General features: G+C 39.4%; 1 protein-coding gene across 3 annotated transcripts in view; it reads right to left on the bottom strand.

Moving 5' to 3' along the window:
- The window catches only part of JADE1 (jade family PHD finger 1), an 84,172-nt gene that overhangs the window by 26,320 nt on the left and 39,491 nt on the right, over positions 1-18,361 (bottom strand). For 2 of the 3 annotated variants that reach the window (XM_060778941.2, XM_067468677.1), the window contains exons 3-4: positions 6,272-6,354; positions 6,100-6,174 (exon numbers count right to left, since the gene is read on the bottom strand). In XM_060778941.2, coding sequence (XP_060634924.2) covers positions 6,100-6,174; positions 6,272-6,354 — 158 coding nt within the window. The remainder of the gene's footprint in view (positions 1-6,099; positions 6,175-6,271; positions 6,355-18,361) is intronic. The other variant, XM_060778942.2, reaches the window with a different exon arrangement.

The following is an 18,361-nucleotide window of genomic DNA, read 5'->3' as shown; positions in this document are numbered from 1 at the left end:
GCTGAGCAAAAGGGTCATAATTCCCAGAACATAAATTATTAAAATACCAGGTAAATAAGAAAGACCTTGTTCCCTCCTTTTATAATGTTTACTAGCATTATAAAGCTAAACTTTGAAAAGTTTCTTTTTGAATCTACACCTTCCAGAACCCCTCAATCATGGAGCTGTAGTACAAAATAAAGTAACTACTCAAAGTGGTATATAAAAGCAAATAAGGAGAAACCATGTAATCTTTGAGTGCCGGCCACTTTTTACTGACATCTCTGCAGGCACGTCCTTTTAAGACTTCCCAACATTTTAGAAAAGCCATGGACAATACATTGAACATCTCAGAAAAGTTGCCGCTACCATTTTTTGAGAAATGCCAGTCAGAACTGACAAGGCTAAATACTGGTAGTAGGCTAAATGTCTGGTCAGGATAAAGGTGCTCCTGATACCTCCACAAAGTACTGGCCTACTGTTTAGGCAACTTTGAACTGGTGACCATAAGAGAATTTCTCTAAAAGTCATTTAAACTTGACAGCAACTTTGTACGGACAAGAAATTTTGTGTGCGTAACATGACTAGCAGCAAGAAGCAAAGCGTATAGCATTAATACACATATTATGTCTACAGGTATTCCATTAAGTTCACACTTTTGTTGTTCAACTGAAGTGATCTTACTGCCTCCTTTCAGTCCAATGTACCTAATTCTGGTTCTCACGAAGAGATATGGGCAAAAGGTTGTTGGAATGAGACAGTAGTTTTTGCATATGCTATCCATAAGTGGAAGCTAAAAATTGCTTCTCAAGATGATTTTACCACAATGATTTAGTAAGGAGGACACATGGTTTGCCTGATTCCTCCTGTAGCAAGAGCTGATATTCACTTTGTCAAAGAAAATTCTGGCTTTCAGTACTCTTCCATCATCAGGTCATTACTAGCTCAAACCAAAGCCTTATTCATCAGTGCACTTTAAACATTTACAGATAAAGCTGTCGACAGAGATCTCAATTCAGACCTTCCACCAAAGAAAACGTGGCATATACCGTATTTCCTCCCAAAATAAGACAGTCTTATATTTATTTTTCCTCAAGACACACTATGGCTTATTTTCAGGGGACATCTTATTTTGTCCAAATATAGCGCAGAGTAAAATGGCAGCCACAGCTTTACATCTTCCCCCTGAGGACACACAATACCCAAAGCAGAGCATCCTGCTCACTTCACTGAGGAGACTTCCCAGGCAATGGGCTGAAGGGAAGCAGCACCGCCAAGCGTGGCCCCGTTGGAGCGGATGACTCACTCCCTCTTTCTCACTTACTTTGGGAGGAAGCCTTGCTTTGCCTGGACTGGCCCAAAGGGAAGAACGAACAGGAGAATGAGGAAAAGGAGGAGAAAAAGGAGGAGGAGGCAGAAAGTGAGAAGGAGGGAGACTTGGGGAAGTCCCTTCAGAGATAGCAGCTGTCACGATGGGACAGATGAGAAGGACTGCCTGTCTTCTTTACTGCTCTGCGCCAGCATGCTGCATAGCCATGCCTATCACTATGTCTTATTTTCAGGTTATGGCTTCTATTGCACAAATGCTTAGGAATCTTGCTTATTTTATGGATATGTCTTATTTTTGGGGAATCACGGTCGTTGCCAGCGATGGTGACATGTGTTTTGAACGTAAAGAACCTTTATGAATAAATCTTAAAGTGTTAATAAAAATGATCCCATGTGTAAGTCTGATGCTTTAGAAATCACTGCATGGGGACTCACATGAATGAACATGTGATCATGAGGTCACTCCATCAATTGCATTTTAATTCATTTCTGCACGGTGATACTGATTATAGCAAGATTTGTGCCTGATGAAGCATAGACAATACAGCAGAGTGCCACTCTCTTCTGGCACTTTGCCTGATTAAGAAATGAGCATCACTGGCCCTGGCAAAACGTGAGCCATAGTGAAAGTGTAAGTAGAAGACACAGGCTGAAAGCAGGTGACAATCTTACAACCATCTGAGCATCAGCCTAGCAACAAAGCTGTACACCAAACTGTCCGCCAGAGGACATGCTATAGATGATGGTTTTCTTTCATTTTGCCAACATATCAGCCAGCAAGTTTATAGCCAAGATTTTTTTTGCAGCTCCACAGTATTCACTGTTAGAGCACCATCTGTCCTCCAGATTAGCAATTACTTCCCAGTCACAGTTCAAACTTTGCTTTGAACACAAGGAATGTCTAAACTAGTCAGACATCTTGGAGGTTGTAGGAAGTTATTAGCCACAAGCAAGCAGGATGGGGTCTCTAACACAGCTTTTGTCATGAATTAAGCGAGCATCCATGTATGGGAAAAGCCTAAGATCCAGCGCTTGCATGTGCTTCAGTCAAACTGATTTGTCACTGCTGATCAGCAAAATAGAAGCCACAAAGTGACAGGCATTAAAAAGAGCAAGACTATGCATTTCCTCTCCCCACACACTTCTGCCAATAAAATATTACAAAGCAACCACATATAATTCATGCTTCACACTGCATCTTCAAGCTTCTGCATTAACAAGAACCGTTGAATGCCATGTGCACCAAAGTAAGATTTACCATAGGGGAAGGAGGTAGATGCTGGAATTTTGTTGGTGCATTATAGATAGTGGAAGCAGGAGAAAACAGGTCATGGATGCTGCAGTTGAATTTTTACACCACCTCTGTTAGGAATTGGGGGGGGGGGGTTGGGGGGGGGTGCTCAAAGCCTCTGTTTTTTTGCTTAGCCACCACCATGTGACCCCAGAACAAGTGTAATAACTAGCATAGTTTGCAACATGATTCCAGCCCAGGGTTAGATAATTTTCACAAAGGCATAATAAATAAATCAACCATTCCATGCAGAGCCAACGAAGATTACCACAAGACAGACAGCATCTCTAAAACAGTCCATCTGAAGCCTCTTCAATTTAGTGCCAGCACACTAATATGGTAGTTTTGCTCCACATACTTAAAAAGCTGCAAACAGACTGCCCAGGATGGAATGAATAGCAGCAAAATATTGTTTATTCTGGCTCAAAACCTCAAACCATGTATGGTTTAATTCCAGATATTTACTGGGGACTGATCCATTGTCAATGCTTGGAGTACTGCAGAATATTTTTTCCAAATGTTCCAGAATGATCATATAAATCTGTTTCTTGCATACTGTTTATATATAATCACTGCTCTAGTACAATGAAATAATTGCATAAGGCTTTCCAGTTCTATTCTATCACAATAGTCACAGATTTCTCCAGACCAGAAATTGTGCAAATTCTACAGGCAGATTAAGCAGGTATATTAATGACACTTCAGCTCAGTCGAGATTTTAACACCCCCAACCTGCTGAAAATATAAATAAAGGGGTAATATTGCTGGCTGGATTGATTCTGGGATGTAAGCAATTAAAAGCAGGGGGTTTTGAAGATATCACAGAGAGTCCCAGTAACTCCCACCGAAACCAGTCAAATTCAAATGAGGAACAAAGAAACAACAGAACTACCCATGCTGCCATGACTGGCAGATCTTTACTCTAACTCCTATATCACATATAGCCCAAACTGGAAATTAGTTTTAGATTACAACTCCCAGAATCACCAGACAATACAGACAGTGACTGTGTAGTGACAAGGGAATAGTAGTCCAGAAAGTAACATATCCAAAGTCTCCATCTAGCTTGAAAAAGGTTGGAGAAGAATACAGTCTGCCCTATCCTCCTGTCCTCTTAAAAAAATCAACCTTTGTAGCCTGCAATTCCAGAGCAAGAGACTTCAATTTTATTAATATTCTTTGTTTACAGCAGGGATTCCAAATAACCCTTCAGATGTTGTGCTGCAACAACCATCAATCCTCACCATTGGATGTGCTGACTAGGGCGCCATCTACAAAGCCATATAAAATACATATTATATGCTTTGAGCTAGATTATATGGTAGCGTAGAAGGGGCCTAGGTGAATGTAAGCTGCAATACAGGAACATCTGGAAGACCACATGTTCCACAGCTGTACTTTACAGAGGAAGAATAATGTTACAGCTCTACACAGATTGATTTTTTTTATTTAAAAGGCTTTGGTTAAGTTAAAGGTAGACAAACGTATTTGTAGGAAACTGGAATATCAAGCCATTTTTATTTGGCGGTGTCTACAAATGTTAGCAAATATCACGAGCTACAGAGTAACATTTCTCTAATGACTATGCCAAGTACAACATTTCAGACATCTTTTAAGAAATTGTCTTAAATGTCTGGGAGAAAAATAGGGCGTGAATACTGTTAGGACTAAACATTTGTGGTGAGTTGCTTTGGCTGCAAGACAAAGAAGAATTTAATAGATAATCAAGAATATAATTTCAAGAATTACTGCCCCATATTGCCATCCAGACAGTTCTGTAGATGCAACTGGCATGCCCAGAGCCAACACTGTAAAATTACTGATCTTTAAAACAGTTACTGGCACAAGTATCCGCACATATAACATTTAAGAACTTGTGCTTTGTTTTCCTTTCCTCTCATCAACGCTTTATTCCTCCCTTCTGTGTCATGTTTCAAATGAGGAGCCTGAGAGTAAGGGGCATTTTGTCAATAATTTTAAACAGGCATTCTAGAAGCTTCCTTGACTAAAGTGTAGGAACAAATGTTTTTAATATATGATCCTATACATTTAGCTCTTATACATTTAGTTCTGCACATATGCGGAGGGGAGACCTGAAATGTCAAATATACAACACTCCAACTAAATTATGTATTCTAAGGATGGGTCAAATAACTGGTTTTCCCATTCATTTTAATGGAAGGAGCAGACCACTGTATGCATTCCTTTATACAAGCAAATCTGTACCCACCATTAGAAAAAATAAATCAGACAATCTACATCTTTCTAAAGCTGATCAATAAGATTGTCTACATCTCTGCTCATGTGTTTACCAACTAGAATAGCTATAATAGTGAGCAATAGAGCAGGCTATTTGTAGCTGTGTCCCTAAGTTTGAAAAAAAATCTTTTTTGAACTTGTGGACTTTGAATCCACAAGACAGCATGGCCAATGTCTGGAGAATTATGGGAGGTGTAGTACAAAAATGAAATTTTCCCAAGCTCTAGCTACTCCCACAATCATTGGATTCCCTTCCTGCTGCTATGCACCTTACACATGGTGGCACAATGGGTTAAACCCTTGTGCCGCAGGATTGCTGACCGAAAGGTCTGTGTTTCGAATCCAGAGAGCAAGGTAAGTTCCAGTCTGTCAGCTCCAGCTTCTCATGCGGGGACATGAGTGAAGCCTCCCACAGGATGGTAACACATCCGGGTGTCCTCTGGGCAGACGGCCAATTCTCTCACACCAGAAGCGACTTTCAGTTTCTCAAGTCGCTCCTGACATGAAAAAATTACTTTATGAAATCTTTGGGAAGTTGTTTGTCCAAACAGGGACTTCTTACTAAACCATAACATGTGCAATCTGTTTTCAACAACTTGGAATTTGTTTGCATATTTATGAGTATTTGCATCTATCACTACCACCCACTTCTCAGAAACTGGTTTAAGAGGTTATGTCTCGGAGAAGTAGATTAAAAAATTAGTAAATAAATAGAATAATTTGGCAGAAGGCTATAATAGCATCAGGGTAATTCTGAAGACAACGAACAACAAAGGAGAGAGGAAATATGACTTGGCCCAAATCCATAACGTTTTAAGATATGCGATTGCAGTGAAGTTCAACCCTCAAAAATAAACCCCTTTCCTTCTAGTATTATTTTTCTCCCAAAGTTCTTCTGCCAATCTGCATTAATTTAGCATTTGGTGATCCACTGGGAAAAAAATACATTTGAATTCTATTTCCTTCTCTGATCTGATTTCTCAAAGAGACAACCATGAAAAACTGAAAGAGGCAAATATTTCTACTCTCTGAATAACAATATTCATCAGTGCCACGTAATAGCTAAGAGATTACATAAAGCACTCCTAAAAATACATTTTCACTGTTTACCATGATCCAAAAAACAAATCACCCGATATAATTTTTAAAAGGAAAAAAAAAAAAACAGAAAGAAAAGGACTAAAAAAAACTAAGTTGGGTTAGTGCCAAACTAACCCAATATTCATGGCTAAATAACTAACTTGATGCTGGCAGGGACTGTGGCAGCAGCTGAGCTCCCTGATCTCCTGGCCAGAAGAAAGGTTGTTGGGTGCCAGCTGAGACGGAGCAGAAAAGGAAAGAAAAAGAAGTATTAGGAAAAGGAGACATATCTTTGTTTCAGCAAGATGCATGGATTCTTTAACAAAAGAGTACCTCTGATGGTTTTCGGTCTTCGTGCTTAGAGCATGAACTCCTCCGGTGTTGAGACCTAGAATGCTGGGACCAGGTTGACAAGCCTAGAGAAGGAAAGAAACACAGGGATAAGAATTGAACACAAATTGATCCAATAGTGATTGGTTTGTCCCCATTCCCACACACTATCCGACATTACTGGAATTATTTTATTAAAGCCAACAAGGTCTGACTATTCATTCCACATATCACTCTGTTTCATAATGGACCTGCAAGAGAAAAACCACTGGCTCCATTACTTCCAGATAATTTCCTAACTCTCTGTAGATTACATAATGGCACTAGTGGCCACCATTCTGTGCTTGAATAGTTCAGACCAGGAGCTCTCAATTTTTTTTTTCAGTCACAGACCCCTTTTTGAAGCAAACATTTATCATGGACCCCTAATAAATGTTTATGTTGTTGTTGTTGTTGTGTGTGTAGTGTGTGTGTCTCAGGCATGGGCAAACATTTGAACACAAGGGCTGCATTGTGTTTTAAAATTTGACAGACAGGCCGGGCCAGAGGCAGATGTGAACTAATTGAAAAATAACTGCACATATCTCCTTTGTAGCACAAAAAAAGAGGAAAGAAAGAACAATACAAAATTTTAAATGAAGAATAATTTTAACCAACATAAACTTAACAGTATTTCAGTGGAGAATCTCAGGGGCCATCCAGTCCAACCCCCTAATAATAGGAGCCCTTATGCCAGTCAGGAAAGAACAAAAGGCCAGTGGCAGATGACAATCCAGCCTCTGTAGTAATAGTAGTTGGAGTAGTACTATTAACAGTAATAGGAGCAACCCCAGGGCCATCCAGTTCAACTCCCTTCTGCCATTCTGGAAAACCACAATCAAAGACTCCTTGAGCGACTTCTTGAGAGTTGGGAGGGAAATAGGATTTTGGAAGCAAAAAAGGTGGGGGGGGGAACATCTGGGTGGCAAGGAAAAGAGTATGGGAAATGAGGGAGACAGGGGAGAAAGGGTCTTTGCCCCAGGAGGACGCTGCAGCAGCAAAAAACTTAAATTTCCCAGGAACAGCAACAGCAGTAGCAGCACGAGGAGGAGGAAGAGGAAAGAGGAGGAAAGAGGAGGCAGAAAGCACTGTGGACCCCCTGATTATCACTCATGGAGCCCCAAAGGCTCCACGGAGCACAGTTTTAGAACCCCTGTTTTAGACAATACCTTTTTCCTAAACCAACTACCACGTTAGGATATGACTGCAACTAACAAAACGTTTATGTTGCAATTTTTTCTTATTTCAGCTTTCACACACATACCAACAAAAGGGTATTTCAAAAGCTGATAAAAACTGCTACATATAATAGGGCCTCTTATCAAAGAGACCCTATTATATTACAGAATAGGATAGGTCAAAATCTTGGCTAGATATGTTTCCCCTTTACTACACTAATTCTGTAAATTACCCATCTGGGCTTTTCTCTGCCCCAAATTATCTGAATAAAATATACTTATTTCTGATAGTTAAGTGAGCTAAAAGATAGGCAGACATGGGATGTAATTTTTTTTTGCAACATATCATTTTGTAACATACCTTTTGTACATGTTTAACACATACTATATTCCCAGATATTGCAAAAATATAATGGGTCTGTCACAGAAAACAATATTTAGAGATGAAATCTGAGTTCAACTGTGAATAATCTCCTCAACAGAAAAATCAATAGCACCAATGGAAAGAAGAACTATATAGTGAACTTTGAGATTTTACAGAGATATAATTCTAAAGTTCTGGAACCAAGAGTGAAAAGGAAATTCACATCTTGCTTACAACCTGTCAGCAGAAGATGACCAGATGAATTCCTTCATACTGGCAAAGATATCAGAAGCATGGCTTGATTAAAAAAAAAAACTTCTAAAATTGGGTTTGTGGATAATTAAGTTCAAGACAGCAATGTCTACTGAGCAAGATGGGTGAATACTGTGAACCTTAGGAATAGTTCAAGTGACCACAGAAACTAGAGGGAAACACTGGTTAAAAAGATACTTGAGCTATAAATGAACCGAGATCTTTGCTCCTGAACTTCCAAAATGCTGAGTCAAAGGATATGCAAGCAAAGTTTATTGAATAGTCTATTGACCGCATCAACATTAAAAACAAAAACAGAAACGTGCACAAACAGGCAACAATCACCATCCCAAGACTCCCACAACAGCGAACCAACACACATTTAAACCTGATTAGGTTAAAAGATAACAAAAATATCATCATTAAAATGTCAAGATAAAATTTCATACCACAACAATTAAAAACGAAGGTTAAAATGAAGGTTAAAATAGACCAGCTATTACACAATCCCAAGACTGAGTCAAAGGAATCATTTGAGTTCAGATAAATAAAGCAAAATCTAAATATCAGTAATGGCATGAACAAAATAAGTAACATCAATGCCTTTATAAAAAGAACCTACAACTATCAAATTAGTATTACAAATATGTATAGAGATGTTAGACCAAAGATGATGACATCAAATGACAAGCAAACTGGACAGCAAAATGGAATTGTGAAGTCACTGGGAATTCGTAATCCTGTGGCTCCCCTCTCTCCACTGTCCTTGCCCTCATACAGATGGAGTCTGCAATGGAGATAACTCAATTTTCCAGGTTTCAGGCTTATGTCAGAGACATGGGAACATCTCCCCCTTCAAACTCATTGCCCTTCACATGTAGAGGATGACAAAAGTGATGACAGAGCAGGGCAAGGCAAAGGCACTCCCTTTCTTCATATGTTCACATAATATGTGAACATAAAATGTGATTACGGCTAAGCTTTTTGTGAGCTCTTCTAATATGGAGGAAGAAGGTGGTGAATAAATCTGAGTTCACAGTTAAATATTGTTTTCTGTTATATTTTTGCAATATCTGGGAATATAGTGTGTTAAAATTATGTGTAGCAAAAAATAAAATTAAATCCCAATCCGTTTTTCCAGCACTTTCATTATTTTCCAAATATTCCTCATGTCACTTATTAGCATAGCAAAACTGTATGGACCCCAATATTACAAGCATTGTAAGGAGTGGAAAGATACCAAATGTTTGCAGGAAGGACTGTGTAAGGAGAAAAAAAACCATACTCGCATTTTTGAACAGTGTTATTTCCAGAAGGTTATTCAAAATTTCTATGATGACATCAAATTCCATTTGCTTTAGTAAATCCAAAGAAACTGTTATATTTATCATCTTCTGCTAAACCCAACTTTCAGGGATAGGTCATATAATATGCTTTCTTTTGCATGTAGAAACCTGAGCACCTTGGGCATGTTCTTGCACTAACAAGTAATGTATAACGCCAGGGAATGGATTCAGCCAACAGCAATATGCATGACTATGTCTTCTAGGAAAAGAACTGCAGAAATTGATACTGCTGCCATCTGTAACTATGATCATTTGGTTCAATGTTATGTTTGTCCACATGAAGGCATACAACCAAGCAGTCAGGCCTTCTCATCAATAGCTAAGAATTTCTTCTGTAAGACTAAAATGCAACAAACAAACAAAAAAACTTTTTAAATAACCAGATACTAGAAAATGAGTATAGTATTACTAAATCTGCCATACTAAAGGCCAGTTCTCAAAACTTTCTGGTTGGCTATTGTTGGATATAGGAATCCTAAATTAGAAGAATCTTTGTTAATTATGATATAGCTTTAACGTAAGGGTGGAGATTCAGAGAACTGAGGGAGAAAAAGTGCACAAAAGCGCTGTACACTAAACAGTTAAAATATCCCATTTAAAGAATTTACTGAAACTATCCCCAAACCACCTAGCAAAAAAACTAATAAAACTATATTATGTCATTTTCCAAAAAATATTAAGTAGAGAAGATAATCGTGCGTTTGTTGCTTTATTAAAACTACCAGTGATAAGCATGCTATGTTTCAAGTTGAGCCAACAAACTGAACACTGCAAAGTAAATGAGCTTTTACAAAGCAAAGTAACCCAAATGGCTACTCTTTCATAGAATCATAGAATCATAGAATCAAAGAGTTGGAAGAGACCTCATGGGCCATCCAGTCCAACCCCCTGCCAAGAAGCAGGAATATTGCATTCAAATCACCCCTGACAGATGGCCATCCAGCCTCTGTTTAAAAGCTTCCAAGGAAGGAGCCTCCACCACACTCCGGGGCAGAGAGTTCCACTGCTGAACGGCTCTCACAGTCAGGAAGTTCTTCCTAATGTTCAGATGGAATCTCCTTTCTTGTAGTTTGAAGCCATTGTTCCGTGTCCTAGTCTCCAAGGAAGCAGAAAACAAGCTTGCTCCCTCCTCCCTGTGGCTTCCTCTCACATATTTATACATGGCTATCATATCTCCTCTCAGCCTTCTCTTCTTCAGGCTAAACATGCCCAGTTCCCTAAGCCGCTCCTCATAGGGCTTGTTCTCCAGACCCTTGATCATTTTAGTCGCCCTCCTCTGGACACTTTCCAGCTTGTCAATATCTCTCTTGAATTGTGGTGCCCAGAATTGGACACAATATTCCAGATGTGGTCTAACCAAAGCAGAATAGAGGGGTAGCATTACTTCCTTAGATCTAGACACTATGCTCCTATTGATGCAGGCCAAAATCCCATTGGCTTTTTTTGCCGCCACATCACATTGTTGGCTCATGTTTAACTTGTTGTCCACGAGGACTCCAAGATCTTTTTCACACGTACTGCTCTCGAGCCAGGCGTCCCCCATTCTGTATCTTTGCATCTCATTTTTTCTGCCAAAGTGGAGTATCTTGCATTTGTCACTGTTGAACTTCATTTTGTTAGTTTTGGCCCATCTCTCTAATCTGTCAAGATCGTTTTGAATTCTGCTCCTGTCCTCTGGACTATTGGCTATCCCTCCCAATTTGGTGTCGTCTGCAAACTTGATGATCATGCCTTCTAGCCCTTCATCTAAGTCATTAATAAAGATGTTGAACAGGACCGGGCCCAGGACGGAACCCTGCGGCACTCCGCTCGTCACTTCTTTCCAAGATGAAGAGGAAGCATTAGTGAGCACTCTCTGTGTTCGTCCACTTAACCAATTACAGATCCACCTCACCGTAGTTTTGCCTAGCCCACATTGGACTAGTTTCCTTGCCAGAAGGTCATGGGGGACCTTGTCGAAGGCCTTACTGAAATCCAGGTACGCTACATCCACGGCATTCCCCGCATCTACCCAGCTTGTAGCTCTATCGAAGAAAGAGATCAGATTAGTCTGGCATGACTTGTTTTTGATAAATCCATGTTGACTATTAGCGATGACTGCATTTGTTTCTAAGTGTTTGCAGACCACTTCCTTAACAATCTTTTCCAGAATCTTGCCCGGTATCGACGTGAGGCTGACCGGACGGTAGTTGTTTGGGTCGTCCTTTTTTCCCTTCTTGAAGATTGGGACCACATTGGCCCTCCTCCAATCTGCTGGAACTTCTCCCGTTCTCCAAGAACTCTCAAAGATGGTTGCCAATGGTTCCGAAATGACTTCCGCTAGTTCCTTCAATACTCTTGGGTGTAGTTGATCTGGTCCTGGGGACTTGAACTCATTAAGAGTGGCCAGGTATTCCTGGACGACTTCTTTCCCAATTTGGGGTTGGATGTCCTCCAATCCCTCATCCACTCCATCTTGCTGAGGTTGAAGACTCTCTTTTTGTGAGAAGACCGAGGCAAAGAAGGCATTAAGTAGTTCTGCCTTTTCCCTATCCCCTGTCAGCATTGCCCCATCTTCTCCTCGAAGAGGTCCTATCGCCTCCTTGTTTTTCCTTTTTCTACTGACATAAGAATAGAAGCCCTTTTTATTGTTTTTAATGTCCCTGGCAAGTCTGAGCTCGTTTTTTGCTTTAGCTTTGCGGACCTTTTCCCTACAGGTGTTGGCTATTTGTTTGAATTCTTCTTTGGTGATTTCTCCCTTTTTCCACTTCTTGTGCATGTCTCTTTTGTGTCTTAGCACAGTTAGAAGTTCTTTGGACATCCATTCTGGCCTCTTTGCACTTGTCCTATTTTTTCTCTTTGTTGGCACGGTTTGCAATTGCGCCTTGAGTATTTCACTTTCACTCTTTGTCATTTTATAATTGTGTTTAAAAAGGCATACATATTAATTGGTCTGGAACTGTTCCCAATAGTGTAAGAGAAGGCCAAGCAGAAGAAACATTTTAGGAACATGATAATATCTGTTACAAAATTCAGGCTAAAAGAATGATAGCTTATTACCAGAGATGGTTTCCCAAACCCAATCAAAACCAGGTGTCAACATCACAGCTTTTTCAGAGTATATGATAACTTCCTTTCTTAGGCACAATCCAGCCAGAGTTAAGCACTTAAGCCCCATTAGTTTTAATGGGAAACTCAAGAATAAGTTTAAATCTCTCCCTCTGAGAGCAATGAGACTTAAAAATGCTTAGCTTTGTGCCCTATAAAGATTCTTTTAGTTCAATTTCAATCTCAATCCTTCCCAGGGGCTTAGTCTGGATAACAACAGATTAAAGAAAAAAAACCTATCATACAAATGAAGTACCCAATTAACATGTAAATTGTAAAGAAATGAACACTACATCCCACTTCATCTGAATATCATGTCAAACTAGGATGTGTTGCTGAGATTTGAGAAGATGGGTTGTTGTAGGTTTTTCAAGCTATATAGACATGTTCTAGAAGCATTCTCTCCTGACGTTTCGACTGCATGTATGGTAAGCATCCCCAGAGGTGGTGGTGGTGGTGGTTGTTGTTGTTGTTATTATTATTATTATTATTATTATTATTATTATTATTATTGTGTGACTGCTACTGCCATATGCTGGCCTTCTCATATTGGTTTTTATTGGTTACAACCTATTTCAAATAGTATGGATTTCCCTGTATGGATTAGGTAGAACCATTCTGATTTGTTTCCCAAGAGAATGGACTAATTGCATATCTCTCTTTCAACTGAAATTTATACTGGATTGTACCCATATTGCTCAGACTAACATTTAAGAGATCCATAGCCACAGATTGATCTTCAGGAATTTGCCCTAACCGACTTCTCAAGGGAGATAATAATTCTGGCCTTCCGTGAACTATCAAGTACCAGGTGTCAAGAGTTCGTGCTCCTTTCTCTACTGCTTGCACATTTCAGGAATTTAGAAGCAAACATGTCAATTTTCAGCCTGATATGATTCCTTGAAGCAAGAAATTCGCCTCAACATTGAAAATTAATTCTACTTCTACCTCTTGTTGACAGAGGAAGTACTGTAAAAGTGCAATTTGGAATATATCACCAACTAGTTCAATAAAAGTGCAGAAATATTTGGTCACCAGCTAGTTAAATTGTGTAACATATATTTTAAAAGGCACTTCCTGTGACATCATTCATGAGTGCATCTTACTAAAATGGACATTGGTCTAGTAGTATATATACAGAAATACCTCCTTTAACAGAGCCTCTGATACTCAAGTTCCTTTTGCCCAACCAGGGTGTTTTGTTTTGTTTTTTAAAAAAAAGCATAGATCTGGCATTATTAAAGTATGGCCACTGAAGTGTAAATAACAAGAAAAAGTCATTTCTGAATAGACTTTGAAAGAGTACAGGCAGTACCTGAGTTACAAACATCTGACTTACAAATGATTCTAAGTTAAGAACAGGGGTGACATGTTAGGGAGATAAATCTACCCCCTGGAAAGGAAATTCACTCCTGAAAGAGTTATCATGGGGGAAAGGTGTCTCCCCTGAAGCTTTATCACCAATCCTTGTTTCTACTACAAGCCATTTAAAAAAGAAATCCAATTATCACAGGGATAGAAAGTGAGGTAAAATCTTCTGAACAGAGGCACACAGAGCAAAACAAACACCACAGAGGTGTTAACTCTTCCCTATGCTACTCAAAGCGTAGATAGATAAATAGATAGATAGATAGACAGACAGACAGACAGACAGACAGACAGAGAGGGCTGGAGTTACATTTTAAAAACGTCCCTGTTCTGACATACATACAAATTTAACTTAAGAACAAACCTACAGAACCTAACTTGTTCATAACTTGGAGACAGCCTGTACTGTCTTTTATGGCTTGAATATCATGGATACAAACAAATGGCAAAGAATTCAAATCTTCCTCTTAGTAGCTTCTAGACAGATTCCTGCCTTAAAACACGCTGAGAACAATTTTTTGTTTTAAAAAAACACCCAGGTGGGCATCTTGCTGGTGACAGATGCAGGTATAGTTTGGACATGTTCAGTCTTTTCAACAAAAGCCCAGGTTGGCAATTTGCTGGTGACAGATGCGAGTATAGCTTGGACATGTTTATTCTGACACAGAATACTCATATTGAGTTCAAGGTAGCAAGAGACAAGTTGTATAGGTGTAAATTGCTTATTGTTCTTGATTTGCTTGCACAACATCAGCATTCTCTAACAAGGCAAAGCTGCATAACTACTGCAGAATTCTTTGAGTGTAAAGTTGCACTCCATCTTATTGATTTCACCCCAAGATGGAGCCCCCAGTGGCGCAGTGGGTTAAATGCCTGTGCCGGCAGGACTGAAGACCGACATGTCGCAGGTTCGAATCCGGGGAGAGGCGGATGAGCTCCCTCTATTAGCTCCAGCTCCTCATGCGGGGACATGAGAGAAGCCTCCCACAAGGATGATGAAACATCAAAAATCATCCAGGCATCCCCTGGGCAACGTCCTTGCAGACGACCAATTCTCTCACAACAGGAGCGGTTGCTCCTGACACGACAAAAAACCCCAAGATAGGCATGGCCTTAATAGCACTGATAAGGAGCACTGCGCTCAAGGAACAACAATACAGCAGAAACACTCAATAAATTTTTATCTGGAGCCATAATCAATCCAACTGCATTGATAACACTACATCAAAATTTGGGGGGGAAAAATCTGTTCCTGGTTTGAAAGTGTTTTTCCTGTACTGCACTTACTTTGAAAGTAGTTGCTATACTCCAAAAACTTCATTTCTATGGCCGCCACAAACTTTGTTAAATTGGTTGAGACTCGATGATGTAGTCATCAAAAAATTATAGCAAAATGTCTGCGGGATGCCCCACAAAAACAAAGGTTTTTGCAGTTTAATAAACTTTTTCCATGTTTTTATGATAGAACCAACTAGAAAATGATATGTATAGGCAAGGAACAAATATCGTATAAAATAGTGTAATACATGAATATTTATGCAAAAAATACTAATAGAAAAGTGATGAAGTTTGGAAGTCTAAACCTTAGAAACATGAAAAAGGTGAACTGCACATGCAGAAATGTTTTGAAATCCAGCACACACATTTCATCCAAGAATGTTCTGCATGTAGTTCTACATGCATATCTGCATACACACACACACACACACACACACCCCACCTCCAAAAAAATAAAAGGAACAGGAAGGGGGGGGGGAGTTCCGTATTTTCAAAATGAATCAGTACCCATAAGCGCCCATAACATATCCAGTATCCCAGGGACTTCACCCAGCAAACAATATGTTACGCTGCATGGCAGATAATTAGCTACAGAGTGCATAATACAGAACCCTGTTGTAAAACCAGCTGTGGAGCATCCAGCTGTGTCCCAGGAGTGCTCCAGGCTGCTATCTCTTCATTGACACTTCAAAGCCTGAGCACTCTTGGAATCAGCACACACTTTTCCCCCCAACTGTAAAAACAATGTTTCTACACTGCTACATCAGACAGCACACAACAGGTTCCAGCAAAGATGCATGCATAGCTGCTGCTCCCACTCCATGTTGGTATTTCCATCTGCCGAGCTTCCTTCTGGGCTCTCTCTGAGTGGGAGTGGGCAGTTGCCAACAGCACAATTTGTTGAAAAAGCCATGCAGCTGGAGCAGAAAATGGAATTGGTTAGAACAGTCTGCCCTGCCAGCCCATCATCATAAAACCTTATTTCAGACTTCCTTCTAAGCCTGCCAAGACCATGGAATCACAGACAACCCAGTCGCCCATCCCATGCAACAGAAGCCACAATGAACCACAGCCAGAGGGGGAAATACTCTTTAGAAAACTTTATGCAAAACAGACTGTTCTAAATTGAAAGACAGAGAACCTACAGAGAGTATATGATGTGGGTATACCCAAAATTATACTCAGTATTCTACTTACAGTAGATGCAAGTGCTGGTATATATTACATAAAAATAAGAATTCTTCAGTTTGTAGCCATTGCTGTCCTGCGGTTAATGAACTTTTGCTGTTTTAGTAAAGATTTCCATGAATTGGAACAGCGGGGATGGAGTTTTCACAAATTCTCCCTTTGAAGTCGACTATTCTTCACACACCCTCCCCTCAAAAAAATCTAGGTTCAGGATCCTCTGCAACATTCAGGGTAATATGCCAGGAACGTCAAAAAAAGGAGGAATTCACAAAGATAATCTCACCCATATTCTCCTCTATTTACAAAAGCCTACACAAGAGCTTTCTGTGCACAGAAAATCAGCACCATGTATAACCCTTCACATCTCAAAAGGTGTCTTGGCTGACATTATCATTGCTGGCATATCTACTGGTCAACTGACAACACTACTCTGAACATTCTGGCTTATAACGAATCCATAAAAGACACTTACCTAGAACGAGAACTGCATTTGCCTATCTGTCAGCATTTTACATGTTCGTGGTGCACTGATTGTCTCAAAGGAGAAAAAAAGTTCACCCTTGTCTGGTTCTTTTTGGGGGGGAAAATAAAACCCTTTCTATTGTGGAGTTGAGATAGAGATTCATAGCTGCCTCAGCCAACCATTACATATCTTATTTACATGCTTGAAAATATTCAATTTCTTGTTCTAACAAAGTGTGTTTTCTTTTAAAAGGACAAGCACAATAAGTAGGACAACTTTTCATATTACCCTTTATACTTATATTTTTTCAATGAATACAAAGGTATCATATATGTATATTTGAACATATACTATGGTTGGTATTACTTTGAACAGTTTGTTTTAAATTGTTTGTTTTAAGTGATAAAATATTTAATGTTGTTTTAAATTTTTAATCTTCACTATTACATATTGTAATAAAACTGGTTTTATTGTACACTGCCCTGAGGTCCACAAATGTAGACGAGGATACAAATATTTATATAAATACAAAATGTGTGTAGCAGCATCTGGTGGGAAAACAAGCACAGAACAGTTTGCTGCTCTATAACAAACCTAATAGGATGTATAATGGCCTGCTATAAAACTTGGGAATTCCAAATGGTGGTGGCTTTGTGAATTATGGCAAACCAAAGACAAACCTGTCATGTGGTTTTCTTGGCATGATTTGTTCATATGGGATTGCCTATGCCTTCCTCTGAGGCCAAGAGAGTGTGACCTACTCACAGTCATCCAGTCAGTTTCCATACCTGAGTTCTAGTGCAATGTTCAGACCATCACACCACACAGATTCTCAATTCTAAATGACTAGCAAATAATTAAGCAGAAGCTCTAGGTAATTAAGCACAGCAGATTTAAGTACAGTATCTACATTGAAGACTGCAGCATTACAATCCTTATTTCTCTAGCCCTGCCATACTCTTGAAGGTGTGCCTTAATTAGTTTGACAATGCATCATTTCTCAATGCTACATCATTATACATCTATGCCACAATTCACATTTCCACTTATGGCAACCTCATGAATTTGTAAGTACTCATAGGTGGTTTTGCCAGTTCCTTCCTCTGAATTATAGTCTACAGCTCGTGGTATGCATTGGTGGTCTCCCAACCAAGTACTAACTAGAGCTGATCCTTCTTAACTTCCAAGATCAGATAGATAAGGTTATTTAGACCTATTAAATCATTACAGAGAGCCATTATTAAAATAAAAGTAATAATAATAATAACAACAACAACAACAACAACAACAATGTTATTTCTTACCCGTTTCTCCCTGAGGGTCGAGGCAGATGTATGTGGTCAGTGTGGTTCATTTATGTGATTAACAGAAACTTAGAATTCAGCAGGGGTATAGTATCATCTAAATTGCATTTTATACCAGTTTTCTTGTATATCGGTGGCTGCCATATATTTTAATTTTTTGTTCCAGATTTCTTCCCATTGATGTGTATATATGTTGTGACTGATATCCTTTGCCCATTTTACCTGA

Source organism: Anolis sagrei, chromosome 5 (genome assembly GCF_037176765.1).
Source record: "Anolis sagrei isolate rAnoSag1 chromosome 5, rAnoSag1.mat, whole genome shotgun sequence".
Taxonomy (NCBI): domain Eukaryota; kingdom Metazoa; phylum Chordata; class Lepidosauria; order Squamata; family Dactyloidae; genus Anolis; species Anolis sagrei.
Note: the sequence above shows the minus strand (reverse complement) of the source record. Positions and strands in the feature narration are given on the sequence as shown.